The 17993-nt window shown below is 39.5% G+C and overlaps 1 protein-coding gene across 5 annotated transcripts in view; it reads left to right on the top strand.

The window, feature by feature from the left end:
* CASK (calcium/calmodulin dependent serine protein kinase) overlaps positions 1-17993 on the top strand; it is a 133919-nt gene that overhangs the window by 64405 nt on the left and 51521 nt on the right. For all 5 annotated transcript variants that reach the window (XM_035116666.2, XM_035116665.2, XM_035116664.2 and 2 more), the window contains 5 exons: positions 1925-2027; positions 2648-2823; positions 4733-4855; positions 5842-5925; positions 6904-7003. In XM_035116666.2, coding sequence (XP_034972557.1) covers positions 1925-2027; positions 2648-2823; positions 4733-4855; positions 5842-5925; positions 6904-7003 — 586 coding nt within the window. The remainder of the gene's footprint in view (positions 1-1924; positions 2028-2647; positions 2824-4732; positions 4856-5841; positions 5926-6903; positions 7004-17993) is intronic.

The following is a 17993-nucleotide window of genomic DNA, read 5'->3' as shown; positions in this document are numbered from 1 at the left end:
CTACTGAATCAAACATATTCAAAATGAGAACTTGTTGTGAAAAGGTAATTTAACAGTAAGGAATTAGACATATTAGAAGAGCTTTTCATTTATTTATTTTAAAGAAGGTACAGAAGAGTTCATGCAAATAGAATTTTGCAAGAGTTCTCCAGCTCAAAACAAGTGTGCTGCTTGTTTTAGTAACTTCTGTTTTTGCACCAGATAATAGGTACAGTGCCTCTTTGATGTGTAATAGGAAGGAGTCCCAAAGAATAGGTGCCACCCCACTAAAGGCCTGATTCCTACATTGTTTGGAACAAACCTCCTGATGACATGGTATCTTCAACAGGTCCCAGTAAGCAGTTGAACCAATGCCTTTTGCAGTAGCTGCAGGTAGCCAGAAGTGTGGTATGCAAGTTGACACAGGAATTTCTATTTTTTCTCCTAAAGTTTAGTTAAAGACTCTCCACAAAAATAGGCAATGGTCTAATTGCATTTTATTGTATTGAAATTTAGATTTGCTCTGGTGAACTAACAATAAATTTTCATTGGGAATAAAATCTGATATGTTTAGGGAAATAATGCTTCTGTTGGTTGAGTGTGTTATGTTGGTCACAAAAACACATAAGCCTTCCACCACAAACAAATGAAAATGAAAAATTATGTTTTAACTTTATTCTCTCTTTTTTTAGGTTCTTGGCATTAAGAAAATGTGATAAGATGTTACCTGAAATATGTTTACATAGAGCATTTCTTGTGACCAGTGTGCCCCTACATTGCATAAATGTGCTGTCCCATTTGTCATCTAAACCTATTTTTATAAATGCACCATACCATCAGTGTAGGGAAACCTAACAAAGCAACCAATCCCTTGTCGTGAATGGTTGTATTTGTGCCAACAATGAAGTAGCCGGATACCTCTGGAAGACATAGGTTAGGCTGACAATTTACACAGAATCTTCCTTATCCTCCTGAACATATTCTTCATTGGTTGAGCTTATGCTACGCAAGAAAACTAATTCAGACTAGCGGAAGAATAATCCGGTTAAGCTGAATAACAAACTCAGTGAAACTCTTGTGAGGAATTAGAACAGGAGTAGGAAACCTTTTTGATTCAATGGACCAGATCGTTATCATTCCTTGGCCCCATAGGCCATCTTTTAACAGGTGGGTGAGAAACCACCTGATACTGGACAGTTGACAGGTGCAAAGTTCCTTGTGCAATGTGTCCCAAGCACCCAGCAACCACCTGGTTGTCAGGCACTTGCAAACCGCAGAATGATGGGATTTGCCAGCAAAATGACAAGCTGCTGTCTACAAAGACCAGCTTTGCAATTGAGTTCCCTACAGGGAATTCAGGCAGGCAGCCAATCCAGTAGGGTTGAACTTACTGCCCATCAGCTAACTTCAGTCCTGCTTTCTGCAGGGATAGGCTGCAGGATTGAGTTCGCCAGAGGGTGCTCAGTTGTGTAGCCAATTCAAATGTATGTCTCCCTGCCCTAAACATGACATCACATATGACATCAGGAGGAGGCTTGCCATCCCTGGATTGAAATCTTAACAGGTTGTGGGTGCTTCTCTCCTTGGTGGTAGAACAGAAATTTACAAGAATAACAAAATTACTTTCTCAACAAATTCCCGCCTTCGGCTGCCCCATATCACCTGCGAAAACAATGGTTCTATTCAACTGATACATCCATTAATGTCAATTGACACTCTTTCTAGCTTTAATACCATTACCAAATATGTGTTGTCTTTTTGTGAACACTGAAAGCCGAGCTAACTGTGTTGAAGACCTACACCAGAGAATACTTAGCCATTTATATGGTTCTTGTGATTGTTGTAAAGACATAAGCCTATTTTCTGTTGTCATAATGTTTTGTTTATACAAAAAAATTTTTGTTTTTTTTAAAATTAAATATCAGAGGGGTTTTTGTCTTTTCAGCCGCACTGTGTGCTACTTGCCTCAAAGGAAAATTCGGCACCTGTGAAACTTGGTGGTTTTGGTGTTGCTATTCAATTAGGGGAATCGGGACTTGTTGCTGGAGGTAAGAAATGCAAGTGTTTCGAAAGAGGTGCTATGGAGCTCAAAATGGCGAATTAACATTTCAGGCACTAACTACCTAAAAACACTTTCACTTCTCATAGCTGTATGTGAGGGAGGGATTTTTGTGACAGTCAAAATGAAAGATGATCCATAGTGAGAAAGTTCCCTTCCTGAGAATTGTTTATAATTATTCATCACCTTCCCACCTCCTCCAGTGTCTTTTGACTGTCTTAACACCTTTTAAATAAATAATCCTTGAGCTACTTATTATCCTTGCCATGAATCATCTATAATTGGGACGGGGGGCAGAAAAAAACCTTCTAGGCCTGCATTTGAGGCCCCTCCTTAAAGTTGCCAGTTTGCTATTTTGCTTCAATTAAAGCCAGGACACCTGTTTTCATGTCATGTAACATTCAGTGGAGACACAGCAAGGAGGAGGAGAGATGAAAGGGGTGCATTTACCGGGCCCCAGACCACTGAGATCAGCCAAGGTTCTGGTATCATGGGCTGTTATTGCACTGGTAGAACTGTTACAGGCCGCCATGTCTTTTTCCAGGTAGAAGCTGCTCAGATCATAGCTCCATCTTTGAAAACTAAAGTCATTTTTGTATTTTCCTTCAGGACGGGTAGGAACACCTCATTTTATGGCCCCAGAAGTAGTAAAAAGAGAGCCATATGGAAAGCCTGTAGATGTGTGGGGATGTGGAGTGATCCTTTTTATTCTGCTCAGTGGTTGTTTGCCTTTTTATGGAACAAAGGAAAGATTATTTGAAGGCATTATCAAAGGAAAATACAAGGTACGTTATATTCAGTTTTCTCAAGGAAAAAGAAGTCTGGATTTTTGTAAAATGTATTTTGATGCATTAAAATATGTGGACAAACTCCAGGCTTTTTTTGATAAGAATTAATCAGATCAGCAGTCTCCTGAACAGTTGTATTCTGAGCACTGTGGAAGTACAGAACTAGAGGGGCAGTTTCCCTCTCCCACCTCCAAGTTCAGGAAGGAGGCTGGGACTTGTCGTGGTCATTCACTATGAAAGGACCTGTCACACTTATCATGGATACTTGCCACGAAAAGCACAGCAAGTGAGTTTGCAGACCCCTGACCTGTACAATCTTCATCCCTAGTCATTTGTTGTTGCATTTGCACATCAGATTGGAAGTGTACACTTCAAACACCTAAAAAATGTTTTAAAAAATTTCCCTGATCCTGCAGGTAAGCACTGAAGTCTACAATAGCGCTTCCCTACCCATGGCATTGGAAGTGTTGTTGTTAGCCAGGTTAATGTGCCATAATTTTTAAAGAGCTCAAATAAATCCTCTTAATGTGTTCACTTTTTTAAAAGGCTATTGCAAGTATTGAGCCTTCTTACTTTCTGATTTTATTAATTGGTTTGTATTTTTGGAGTTGCAATCATGTGTCATTTGGTAACAATCACAATAGCATAAATTAAAGCATATTAAAAACATTCTGTGGGTAAGCAGTCCTGTGTTTCCTTACTACTCAGTTCTTCTTTTGTAGAAAACATGGAGGAGCTAGAAACCACATAGTTTCCAAAACACAGTGGTTTAACAATAAAGTCTAGTTTCAAGTTCACAGTTTCATTCAAAACTGACATTTGAAAACTCCTATTACCTGTTTTCAAAGCCAAATATTAGGTTTTAGCTTATAGTTCATCAGCTGGGGAGTCTCTGCTTTTTTTTAAAAAAAAAAAGACCAACAAACTAACTTTCTATAAAGTGATTCTGAACCATTTTTTAATATAATAAAAGCTGCACAAAGAAGTTGGGTGTTTTCCATCTGTGGCTTGCTGAAATTTTGTTTACTTTGGAGGGAATTAAACAATCTTTAGTTAATTGTCCTTAGTTTGCAGGAATATTGAGTATGTATGGTGTATTTCAGTGGTGGTGTATCTGTACACTTCAAACATGCACACACAGAAATCAGAAACCTGAACTTAGGTAACACATTCCATTGAAAGAAAAGCTGAATTATGTAATATGTACATATTATTTGAATTGAACACATACATTTACATTATTATTATTATTATTATTATTATTATTATTATTATTATTATTATTAGAAACTAGCTAAATATTGCATGCAAATATGAGTAATGAAACCCTGATTGCTCTCTTCTGGGAGGACATTTAACCTTTTCCCTGCCCCTCACTTTTGCATACCAAATCCTGTTACTGCTGCCACTTTTCAGTGCATGAAGTTTCAAATGCATAAAAACATACTGTTGGAGTTCATGAAAGGGAGAAAGTGACATGGGTGGGTGGGTGATTTGTTAAGTATCTTATACCCTAAATCACCACCACCCGAACTGTCTTTTATTACTGGTTTTTTAAATGCCCTTGATAGAGTTTCTTTATATGCATTGTACATAGTGTTAAGTTAGGCCCTTGCTGCTGAGGTCTAAGTTTGGCTACTCAGCAATAAATAGAGAAGTATTTTGCAATTACACTGCTTCAAAGTGTTCCGTATTTTTAAATATCGGAGAATTCAATTGACTTGATCTGGTAGATTACTTGGTGAACTGTTTCAGTTCTTACAAAAGTAGTTGTGCACTAATCTGCACAAATGTTTTAACTTGGATTGACGTTTCCAGCTTTTTAACAATCTACAGCATGTTTCTGGAACTCTTGTTGTAAAGACCCTGTCATGTCCCTTAGCTTAACTTACTCTTTTTGACCTAGATGAATCCAAGGCAATGGAGCCATATCTCTGAAAGTGCCAAAGATTTGGTACGACGTATGCTTATGCTGGACCCAGCTGAAAGAATTACTGTTTACGAGGCACTCAACCATCCTTGGCTGAAGGTAAGCAGTATAAATGGTGTGAAAGAACAGCTGATCTCCAAATCTGTCAATGTTTATAAACCTTTGTAAGACTGTTGCTAACTTGTATGTACTGATACCAAGCCCTCAGATGGCATAATAATAATATAATTAAACAAAACATCATAAAAATATTTGAGCACATTTAATATTTGAAGCCAAAAGAATAGAAAAAAATTAAATGTCAATGTTCTAAACACTGTAGAAAAACACACAAAATAAAAAGGGTTTACTTCCTGCCTAAAAACCGTCAGGGATGCGTCAGGGATTTCTGAGGTAAATCTGTAATTGAGGTCTTGCCACAGAGAAGGTTTGTCTCAAACTGTCGAAAGGCACACAGAGATGGATTCTAGGAGGGTATTTTGTAATGTTCCAATTTTTGTCAAAAATCTACAATACCGTCCTTAATTAATCTCTTCTGTTTTCTGTAATTTCACATTCTTGTTCCTAACTTTATGGCAGCAATGAAGAGCCATTTTATTTCAGGGGGCATTTAGGGTTCTCTGAGTTGCTGCTCTGAGCTTGTGTTTTTCTGTTTTTGGCTCCTTGTTTTTTTTTGTTTCATTTTGTATAATGGTTGTTATGAAATATTTTTCTAAATGATTATGAGCTATCTCAAGACACTTTGGTTACAGGTAGGTAGCCGTGTTGGTCTGGATCGAAGTAAAATAAAAAAATTCCTTCAGTAGCACCTTAAAGACCAACTAAGTTTTTATTTTGGTATGAGCTTTCGTGTGCATGCACACTTCTTCAGATATCAAGACACTTTGTGAGAGATAAATATCTTTTTGAAAAAGAGAGAGAGAGAGATTCCTGGGAACTGCCCTGACTCAGATTAAAATTTACAAACATACTTTTTTCAGGGTTTTTGTTTGTTTGTTTTGAACATGTGTTTAATAATAGAGTTAATAACTCTAACTGAATACAGTTCTAAATGATATACATTGTTTCCAATATTTTATTTGTAGGAACGTGATCGCTATGCATACAAGATTCACCTTCCAGAAACTGTGGAACAGCTGAGGAAATTCAATGCAAGAAGGAAGTTAAAGGTAAAGAAAACAAGCAAACTACTTATATTAAAATATACCGAAATAGCATTCAGGGTGATCGCCAATGTTAATTATACCCACGCCAGACATACATTACTCTGAATATGACTTAGTTGAAAATCACTCTCAGAATAGTATTCTAGTTGTTGGCCTTAATGATATTGGGGTGGGGGGGGTGATTGTTTGGGGGGGGAATCTTCATGAAAAGATGTGGATAGCCACATAATTTGAATTATTTAAACTGGAATAAAATAATCATCAACAATAAAATGCATATTGTTATAGAACAGTTCCCAAGCGTCTTCTCTTCTCTTCTCTTCTCTTGTCTGTCTGCCCAAGTACATGCAATATTTGCAAGCTGACGCCACCACCTTGCATTTCAGCAGAGTGAAGCAGTAATAGGCCATTTTTGCAGTCTCTGGGTGGGCAGCAGTTGCAGCCTGATGCAGCAGGCCCTCAATGTCACAGAACCAAAGACCTCTCCATTGTGTGGCCAGCTGCAAAGGAGGGTGGGATAACCCACCATCTCCTAGTTTTCGAATCAGCCAATCAGAGTACCAGAGGGCCCGGCTATATACCGTAGGCCAATTGTGCCCGAGTTCAGGGCTACAGTCAGCTGAAGAACATATAACTACTTGGAATTGTGCTACAGAGAATAAAGTTTAATGGTTACTCTGGTATTGCACAATCCTTTGTTTCAGTCATAAACACTTTACATAGGTAAAGAACTTTAAACCAGTTTCTGATTCAACTGATTCATCCCAGAATGGCTATTAAAATATCCACAGAGTTGGCTCTGCAAAGGTGTGTTGGATTCATAGGTGACCATTTGAATACAGGTTACAAGCAAGCAACTATTTTTGCTAGTGCTAAATTTAGAATCCCCTTTGGCCTTAAAATGATGGCTTTAGGATCTATAGTATTGGGGGGAACATTACTGATAGTGCACTTTATGACGTTAGCTTTTTGTTTATTCAGGGTGCAGTACTAGCAGCAGTATCAAGCCACAAATTCAATTCTTTCTACGGTGATCCCCCTGAAGAACTGCCAGACTTCTCTGAAGACCCTACCTCCTCAGGTATTTCCATTTAAAAGAACATTACTCTAGTGACTTTTGGTCAGACATATTCTAATTGTGGGTGGTATCGAACAGAGCACTTCTGCTAAAACCAGAATCTCCACTTGCACAAGAGATATTTTCATTGGGTGTCAGACCACCACATGGGTGACTATCGCCACCTGGCATTCAAAGCAGGAAATGTTCAGAGTCAAGCAGGATAGATGTAATAAGATCCCAAGGAGCTGAACTACTCAGTAGTCTACCTACCACAGCTTTAAAAAATAGGTACATGTTTGGAGAATAAAAAAATTCCTTCAGTAGCACCTTAAACACCAACTAAGTTTAGATTTTGGTATGAGCTTTCGTGTGCATGCACACTTCTTCAGATTTCGTGTGCATACACACTTCTTCAGATGTTTGGAGAATGTTAGAAACAGCAGAAGAGATTCCTGCTTTGTCTTCCTTTATCTCTAAACTTCAGCTCAGACTAGGAAGTAGGAACATAGAAAGCAGCCTTAATTTATGTCAGAACATTGGGACATCTGACTCAGTATTACCTATACTGACCAGGAATGGCTTTCCAGGGTTTCAGACAGGAATCTTTATCAGCTGTACACGGATATTCCAGGGCAGTAGTTTTCAACCAGTGTGCCATGGCACCCTGGGGTGCCTTGAATGATGTTCAGGGGTGCCGCGGGCAACACTGACCTCTGTCCCTTTCCTTCCTTCCTTCCCTTCCTCTGATGCCCTCTCATGTCTCCCAAAGGCCTGAACAGCTGTTTGTTGCAGCAGCCCTGGCTACAAACTCCTCATGTGAATGGTGCCTCTGGTGCTGGTCAAAGGTGCTTCCCAGGCCTGTGGGACAATGTGAGGAGGTTCCTCTCTTTGGGGCATGGGGGGCAGCTCAGAGACCAGGGGTGGCAGCTGCGGCTGCCCAGAGGACTTCCAAGGAGAGGGAAGAAAAGAGGAGACACTCCACAAGGGAGGGTGTTTGAAAAAGGGTGAGAGGCTGCCAGCTCTGCAGGCAAGAGGTGACATAACTGGGCTCCTGAGCCCCACAGGGGTCTGCAGAAAGAATGTGGTTGGTCAAGGGAGCCGTGGACCCAAAAAGGTTGAAAACCTTTGTTCCAGGGTTAAACCTGGGGTTGGTTGTATGTGAAGTATATACTCTGCCACTGAGCTATGCTTCCCAATTCATATTGGGAGCAAGAAATCTATCTCTGTTCCAAGTCCTCTAACAAGTGCTCTAGCTGTCTATTAGTTCAGTTAACTCAATTAAAAGTGCTTTTGATAATGTATAAAGCTCTGAAGAACTTGGGGATTTGGGTATCTTAGAGAATTCCTCTGCCAGCACCAACCTGTTGAGGCTTTGGGAACAGTGCCTATGGTCCTGCTTTTTGTGCCTCGTGTAAATGTTATTCAAAGTGTGGGGACATAGGATAGGGTCTTCTCAGTGCTGGCACCCCAATTATGAAACACTTTCCCCCTGTTACCACAGACAGCTACCAAGTCCTTTACACCTACTAGCTGACTTACAATAATAATAATTTATTGTTTATACCCCGCCCACATGGCTGGGTTTCACCAGCCACTCTTTTGGGTGAGTAGTTGTGGCAAGGAAAAATAGAGGCCTCCTAGTAACCCAATCAGAACCAAATAACAAAAACAATTAGGAAGAGTAAAGGAACCTTTAAGGTGATGAAAAAATAATCCTGAAATTGATGTAACAAATGCATCTCCAAATTGTTCAGAATATTCTTTCCTATTCAGTATCTTGTAAGTGGTTCCCAGTTTTTATGAATTTTCTTTTTCTCAAAGAATATTTATAATATGAACATAATTAATTCAGTTAACTTATTTTACTGCATGCCATATCTTGATAAGTTGTTCTGTTACCAATAGGAGTACTTACTGATTGCCCATCCACAAACACTATTACAGTAATATATTGACATATTTCCCACTAGCTGTTATCTCTGATCTCTAAAATGCACTATCGTACACTGAAAGTCAGTCACAACTTTGCATAATATACATTTTCACTTCAAGATTTTAGCATTATGCACTATATTTTTCAAGCGGCATCTATTAAAGCTTCAGGAAGGCTTTATTTCTACTGGTTCCTCAATCTTGATAGAAGCAGTAGCCCACTTGCATAACTGCCCTGTCATCTTTCCTGTCCTAAAACTTGCATGGTTCCTCTTATTTTCTGTACAACATCAGCATGATTTCTCTTCCTCATTTGAAGATAACAGTATGTATTAAAGCAAAGGTTAATAGTTAGTTTATTTTGTCTCCCCATGCATCCTTGTGTCTTGAATATGTCAGGTGGAAGAGTTATGAAACTGGAGAAGCCTCCTTCTCACGCTAGGTTGCAGGAATGTGTTGATGCTGTATAGCTCTACTAAGCTATATTGCTATGTATAGTGCCACCACACTATATTATTTTGTTTTTGTTTTTCCAGGGGCAGGAAGGAGAGGCTTGAATGTTTTTTTGACACTTACTTAACTGTTCTCACTGGAGAATCCTTCAGAGGGATTTGTACCTTATTTCTTGAAATAAAATAATTCAATTTTTTTTAAACGAATGTGGCATGAGATACAAGCTTATTAGTAAGGAACTTAAGAATCTTCAGTTGAGCTTTTATATTTAAATTTAACTGACGCAGTGCTGTATGGCAGGATGCGGGTGGCGCTGTGGGTTAAACCACAGGGCCTAGGGCTTGCTGATCAGAAGGTTGGCGGTTCGAATCCCCGTGACAGGGTGAGCTCCCGTTGCTTGGTCCCTGCTCCTGACAACCTAGCAGATCGAAAGCATGTCAAAGTGCAAGTAGATAAATAGGTACCACTCCAGCGGGAAGGTAAACGGCGTTTCCGTGCACTGCTCTGGTTCACCAGAACCAGCTTAGTCATGCTGGCCACATGACCCGCAAGCTGTACGTTGGCTCCCTCGGCCAGTAAAGTGAGATGAGTGCCGCAACCCCAGAGTCGTCCGCGACTCAACCTACTGTTCAGGGGTACCTTTACCTTTAGTGCTGTATGATTCTAAATCTGAGGGGAAAGGTGAAGAAGCATGATCTCTTAAGCTGTGAGCAATGTGCACTAAACCCTAATTCTCAGCCTTGATCTTTTAACATTTATTTTGGGAATATAGTCTACTTCACAAGTGTGTTGTAAGGATTAGCAGTGGTTTGAGCATTCAAAAGCACTATACAAATGTTGCTGTTTCCTGCAATAATATTAATTCTTCAATATCATTCTTGTTGTTATAAAATTATGGAAATCAGCAGAAATGCAGGTTGTTTACTGGCAGAACTTTCAGAATACAAATTTCAAATGGGATTCTTCTTTCCAAGGTAATACCAGTTGAATTTTCTGGGATGTGACAGTTCTGGTAAGGAAGAATATAGTGTGCAGGGCAGTGCTTTTTTCTGGGGGGATGCAGGGGTACGCATACCCCTAATCATTTTGTGAATCTTTGTACAATTGTCCATGTACTGTATCTATTTTTCCCAGTCTGAACTATAAAATGGTGATTTTCTTGAGTCAAAATGAGACTACCCCTAAACATTTTTTTAGAGAAAAAAAAGCACTGTTGTAGTGTATAAAGCAGTCTTCCCAACTCCCAGCAGCCCTAGTCAGCATGTGTAGTGGTTTGGGATACTGGGAGCTAAAAATAAGCATTTTTAGATTTCCTGTATTTAATACTTTGCTTGTAATAATAAGAAATAATGTAAGAAATGTTTTGGGTTTAGTGCTTGATATACTAAATTACCAAAATTATTTTAACATTCTATAATTACAATCCTGCCTAAGCACTACAACAAAAGTTTAGGATGTCATTCTGCTTGTTCTTAGATTAACAGAATGCCATAGGAAAAATTTATCTTGGTTTTAAAAGACGTCAGTTTTATAAGATGGTAAGGAAGCAATACTATTTAAATAAACATTCACATCTTTATTTACAAAGAACATTTAAAACAATATAAGAAATGATATAGTAGACTTTTAAGAAACAGCAGTATGTAAAGAGGGAAACAAACCAGAAGTGGAAGTTGAAGGAAGCTCAGGAGGGGGAGGGAAGAAGTGATGTAACATAAATGTTATTGATATGAGATGTATGTAATGATAGAAAAAGAAAAGTGAATAAAAATTTAATAATAAAAAGGAAGCAATACTCAAGATAAATGCTGTAACAAAAAGAGAAATGGTCACACCAATCCTGAGGTAGGACACACTGTGAAGTAACTTTAGATCATTTATTCTGGATATTACATTTACTTACTGGTACTTACTTACTTACTTACTTACTTACTTACTTACTTACTTACTTAGTATACCACCCTTTATCTGAAGATTACCAATAACCCCCCTTCTGTTAACACTTCTAAAAGGCTACAGAATCTTAATCAGCTAAAGCCCTGGTTACAGAGAAACATTTTTGCATGGCTCCTAAAAATATGTAATGAAGGCACTCGGCGAGCCTCCTTTGAGAGAGCATTCCACAAACAGAAATACACTGCAGAAAAGGCCCATTCTCATGTTTCTATCCTCTGGATCTCTGATGGAGGAGGCAAACAAAAAAGAGCCTCAGATGATGATTGCAGGGTCTGGGTTGGTTCATATGGGGAGAGGCAGTCCTTGAGGTATTGCGGTCCTGAGCCTTTTAAGAGTTTATAGATCCAAACCAGCACTTTGCTTGCAGATAGCCAGAGTCCACTTCTGCAATGTATTCTGTCTCCCGCCCTGATAATTATAGACTTCTTCAAATTATCCCAGGGCAGGTTACAAAAATATAACAAACACATTACAATGTACAATAAAATAAAAAAATTCAGAAAACAACGAAATACCCTTCCCTTTACAAAAGTACATCTCCCTTAAAGCCCACAGAGTGTGAGCAAACTGGCTAGACAATTCAAGTAGACCAGATCCCATAACCTAACCAACATCTGAGCTTGAACAAAAAAAGAACAGAATTATTTAAACCAGTATAAGAAAAATAAAACTGTATTGAAAGGAAAGTGGGGGGGGGGGTTGGTTGGTCACTATTCTTTTTCACAAAAAACCCATATGATTGTCTTAACATAACTCTCATCACTCAGGAGTTTGAGTTTTATTTTTGATATGATGAATTGAGTTTGTCACTGAAGGTTTAAGTGCTTTGATTGCCACTAGATGGCAGAGAGAATGAACTTTCTAGGACCATTTCCTTACCAGGCAAATATTAATGTTTACTTGTATACTTTACTGCATAAAATGATGCAGTATGCAATCTTTGAAGCAGCGGAGGGGAGACCCAACAGGTCTAATTAGGTCTACCAGGCTTCAGTCAGACTGGATCCAATTTCCCACTCCTGCTTCAAAGCACAATACTTTCTTAATGAGCTAAAATATGTATGTCCATATATATAACATTCTTCAGTAGTGTTGTGGCCTGAATGAAAAGAAGCAGATGAATGAAAATGTGACATTGTGGTTGACATTATTACAACAAATCTAGATGCCAATTTTGACCTTGTATCTACTCTATAGGATCTAATAATGTCAGCCAAAACATTGCAGAGTCATCTGCCAGCAATGTCTTTCTGTATTCTATGCAGGATGAACAGGTCAAACACAAAAAGTGGACACAAATTTGACATCAGAAATTGTAATACTAGAGAATATTTTGACATACCAAGACACTTAAGACAGTCATCCTCAAACAAAGGAACTTCGGTGTTAGACTCCATCTTGAAACTGCTGGACTGCATGTTGTCAGGAAATTCAATTTGATCAGCTGTGATTGTCACTGTAACATTAATTTTCATGTAATTATTACTGCTCTTTGTGCAATTTGGTTCCCTGTGTCCTCACTCCTCTCCATCCATGCTACCCCAAAAAGTGTCTCCCAACTTGGAATTAGACTATACATCTTTTAAAGTAGATTCAGTTTCCAAAACTTTATGCCAACATTTTTCAATCTATGGCCCAGGGATCCCTGGTGAGCCCCAGCCCTGAAGCCCAGGTGCAGTATAAACTTTTGACCAGGCTGATGCTAGCAGCAGTTCCCTGCATGCACTGTATGTTGACATGTGTTTCAGCAGGAGTTTGTTAGGGAGCAAGGCTGTAGTATGCAAAATTTGAGAGAATGGAGGGAAAGGAAAGAATGAGAAGGAAAGGGAAGATGTGGGTGACAGGTAGACCGTGTATCATGTGAATGTGAGGGAAGGAAAGGGGGTAGGATGTACTAGTGGAGAGGATAAGTGTCTGGGCCCGCTGCTGTGTGTTCTGGCCTCTTCTGCCCCTGTAAGAAGTTATCAACACTCCTCCACAAGGGAGATGGAGCTGGTTCTCATGGGGACCTATGTACTGTTACTACTTCTTCACAGACACTGAGAGCAGATATGAGTGCCCTGAAACAGTAAGTAGTGCTCTGATCTGCTATGAAGTTTCCCAAGTGCCGGGCATAGCCCAACATGCAGGAAAATGGATGCACACCTTCCTGTTCCCAGAGTGACCAGTTGTCAGTAGTGGCTAGAACAGTGTTTCTCAAACTTAGGTCCCAACTGTCGTTGCACCACAGCTCTCATCATCCCTGACCACTGGTCCTGCTAGCTAGGGATGATGGGAATTGTAATCCAACAGTAAATGGGGACCCAAGTTTGAGAAACACTTAACAGCTACCTCAACACATTAGTGGAGCTTCACAGTGGTGATTGTGTAGCTCATGCGGTTGCTGTTTGAACCTATCATCTTCAAAGGTGGTATTTTTAGTAGGATTCATCCTGACCAAAAGAGTGTGCTGTGAGCCTTTCTTTTAGACTTCTTGTGCTACATTTGGCACTGCACAGAGACAGAGTCATGCTGAAATCTGACATCTCATGTTGACCCAAACAAAGTCCATTCCATCTTAATGAGCATATAGTTCTTCTGGAAGTTTTCCAAAACCTGGGATTAGATAGGACAAAGCAGTGCATACTTTGGATGTTTGCTAGGCTTTGTCCTTTTAGTTGTCCAGGACCAGATCTCTGGGAGAATCTGCCACCGTCAATTTGCTGTGGGTACACAAAACTGAGTGAACTAGTCTCAATTCAACATTTCATTCACTGAGTGTCCATCTTCACCTCTATGGACTGGCAAAGCTTGCTGCTCTGAAACAGGTCCAGTTTTATTCCCATGGGCTATTGTAACATCCACTGGGTTCTTTCAGGGAGTTGCACTACTAGATATTTGTCCCCCTGCAACTTTGTAGTCCTTCTTCATCACTTCCAGCTGGATGTGAGATCCTGGACAGATGCCTTCTTTGTCTGTACTCAGCTTTTTGCTTTCTTAGCACCTGTCCCACCTCCAGTAAGCTTGCTACTCTACCAATATGTATGATGGCACAGAGACTTGTACCTGTTGTTCTTTGAGTGGTCATCTGCAGGCACGCAGCCTGTCCCCTGCTGCAGGCATTCCTATTTTTCTACATGGCTCATTTATATATGTGTTGTGACCATTGGAAATTTGAACTGCGTGGGAAGGTGGGTGCATTGAGGATGGAGTGCCTGCCAAATTCTATTTTAGGTTGAGAATGTTCCCATATGAGACTCTGTGCAAAATCCATATGTGTACAGTATCTGCACAGATGACTACTCAGAGAACTGGCATTATAGGTAAACGGCCTGTTCTTTGCATCACTCTTGTTTTATTCTTCGGCCTAATGTTGAATACATCTATTCACCATAATGTTTACATAATGTATTTGTTTTCCTGTCTGAGCAGTTTTAAGATCATTTTTATAATAATTTTCCTAGCTACTCCAGCTGCAAAAAAGTCCAAAGTTTTCTCACAATTGAATCACAGGTTAATGTTTTGAAATTATGATCAAACTGCCTGATAGATTAAATTTACTAAAGATGTGTAAAGCTATGATACTATATAATTATGCACACTGATTTTGCATATATATCATGCACACTTGTACTTCCTTACTCCTGTATGGGATAACTGATAGCAAAAATATTGTACTTGTTTTAATTTCAAAAATTATACAACTGCCAGAAAGTCAGGTGTTTAGCATAGGGAAAATGTATGACAAGGTCTGCTTCCCCACTTTTTATTGCTTATTTTAATCAACATATTAAAATATAACCTATAATAAATAAAAAGTGTTTGTGTGTTCATCTTTTTGTGTGTGGCTAAGCTAGTGTGCCAGGTTGCAGCTTTTATAATTGCTTATTTTGAAATCTTTATGCTATTGTTGTTTGTCCAAATGCTGCCTTTCCTGCTAGGACTTCTAGCTGCAGAAAGTAGGTATCCCTTTGTTTTCCTCTAAAGCTTTGCATTCTGCTACTGTGTTTGGCTTGCATGTTTAAATCTGCTATTTTCTCCTTTACAATATCCCAGTTTTATATTGCCTGTGCTTAAAAGAAACATAAAAGCATGCTGTAATTGTATACACTATTTGTTAGTTAAGTATAATAAAAAATGTTTCCTCTGGATTTTTTTTTTAAAGCTGTTCTTGATATAGTATTAAGAGTAAGAACACAATTATTCTCCAAGCACGGGTGGGTGCAAAACCTGCATATGGCAGGATTCCCCAACTAATCAATGCAGCCCTGTTTCTCTTCCTCAGTTCAAAGCACAAAGTAGCGCACAAAGGCGTTAAGGCAGACATAGGCAAACTCAGCCCTCCAGATGTTTTGAGACTACAACTCCCATCATCCCTGACCACTGGTCCTGTTAGCTAGGGATGGTGGGAGTTGTAGTCCCAAAACATCTGGAGAGCCAAGTTTGCCTATGCCTGCCTTAAGGGAAGTGGGAGGTCTGTGTGCCCCACCCTCTCTCCTCATGTAATTTTAAGTTACTGAAAATCAATATATTGAGTAACTTATAATACACAGAGGAGAGGACTAGATCTGGGGGAATGTGCGAAGTTTGTTTGTTAAAACCAGTGTTTCCCAAACTTGGGTCTCCAGCTGTTTTGGACTACAGTTCCCATCATCCCTGACCACTGGTCCTGGTAGCTAGGGATGATGGGAGTTGTAGTCCAAAAACAACTGGAAACCCAAGTCTGGGAAACACTGGTTTAAAAAAAAAACATTTCTACTGTGTGTAGTCCAGTTTCCAAGATAATTTAGTTGAGGCACTTGAAATTTTCCCTAATACTAGTAGCCACATTACATTGATATTTAACTAATCACTACTTGTCTATTACAGCATGATAATGTTCATGGAATCTCCCTCTCCCTGTATATCCAAATATATGAGCATTCATATTTACAATTGAAGATTACTGGTTGTCTAAATATTTTCAGAATTTTGGTGTTTGCTTTTGTTTGGTTTATAGGTTTCTTTTCAAAAGTTTGGGGAAACATACACGAAACCACCAACAAAATATATCTGTACTTATCAATATGCAAACTTAACATCTCAAATACCAACTTAATCCTGACAACAAGTATCAGCCCAGAGGTAGAGGTTGTACAGGATTTCCACAAGACGTTCTTGCTCTGGCTTTGAGCTTCAATTGCCAAAGGAGATAGTAACTAGGAAACACACCTAGAAAACACAATACCACATTGAAATACCCTCCAACATCCCACTGATCAAAATTAGGACACTATTTTTTTTGCTCCTGAGCTCTCGCAGGAACACAAAACAAAAAATAGGATCTTTAGTACTCTGGGGCGAGCCAACTGACTCGTGCCAGGGTGCCGGACCAAAAAACTGGACATTCCTGGATCCATTCAGAAGTCTATTACTGTTTCTGTAAATTTTTTGGTAACAGAAGGTACTGTTCACCAACTCTTCCTACTGGGCTGCCTACATTTTTTCCCCTTTCAACTCAGATACAGAAACTGTCATTTAAGAGCATAGGAAGCCACCTTATTCTGAGTTAGACCATTTGCCCATCTAGATCAGTATTATTTATGTTGACAGGTAAGCAATTATCTAGGGTTTCAGACGGGGGTATCTCTCAGTCCTGGAGATGCCAGGAATTGAACCTGGGAGCTTTTCATGCAAAGCAGATGTTCTAACACTGAGCTACAGTCCTTCCTCTGTTCTTTTGCAATCTACAGGCCACACTGCTGTAATGCACTCTACATATGGTTACTCATGTTCTCTCTTCTCCTCTCTCACATTCAGTCCCCCCCCTTTCCATTGTTTGCAATAATTGTAGTTTTCCAAAAGTGTGCAAACTATGTATAGCATCAACTAGTTTTGCTTCCAAATTATGGCCTCAAATCATAATTTGGAGACAGTTCCTGGTTAGTGCTAACCATAGTTTTGCCTGATTCAGATGCCTCACCAATTGCTGGTTATCACAGCCCATGGAGCAGAAAGGAGAAGCTGCATGCAAAGCTGGAGTTGGGACAACATGAACCCACCACACAGCCTGATCTTCAAACCGTGGTTAGAATAGGTAAACATATTGAAGCTGCCTTATGGTGAGTCAGACCATAACTCTGTATTTTGTCTGTTCAGACCGGCAGCAGCTAGAGATAGACAAGTTTCCCCTCATTTGCTTTTGATTGACTTGTGAATCAACATGCCTTTCCTTTCTGTGTAGAATCCTCTTTATTTGAAATATTAGTACCTAAGGAGATAATACCCTGTTCTAAATCTCGGGATCTTCTCTAAGTGAAGTGCCCTGAAGTGTCAGATCTGTATAGGCCAGGCATGTCCAACAGGTAGATCGTGATCTACCGGTAGATCTCTGGAAGTCTATGATAGATCACTGGCTCCCCCTAAAGAAGCTCAACAACTTTGGCTCCCCTAAAAATGGTCAACATTTCAGCCCTTCACCCCCCCAAAACAGGGCTTTCCTCCCACCTCAGAAAAGCACAACTCTGACCTGAACCCCTAAAAACGGGGCTTTAATCCTCCCTAAAAAAAGCTTAATCTGAACCCCCCAAGAGGGGGTAGATCACTGCCAGTTTTTAACTCTGTGAGTAGATTGCAGACTCTTCGGAGTTGGCCACCCCTGGTATAGGCTATTCTGGAGACTTAACAAACGATTACCACAATGTGATTTATT

This window comes from Zootoca vivipara, chromosome 4 (assembly GCF_963506605.1).
Source record: "Zootoca vivipara chromosome 4, rZooViv1.1, whole genome shotgun sequence".
Classification (NCBI taxonomy): Eukaryota; Metazoa; Chordata; class Lepidosauria; order Squamata; family Lacertidae; genus Zootoca; species Zootoca vivipara.
This window is presented reverse-complemented; position numbering and strand designations above follow the sequence as displayed.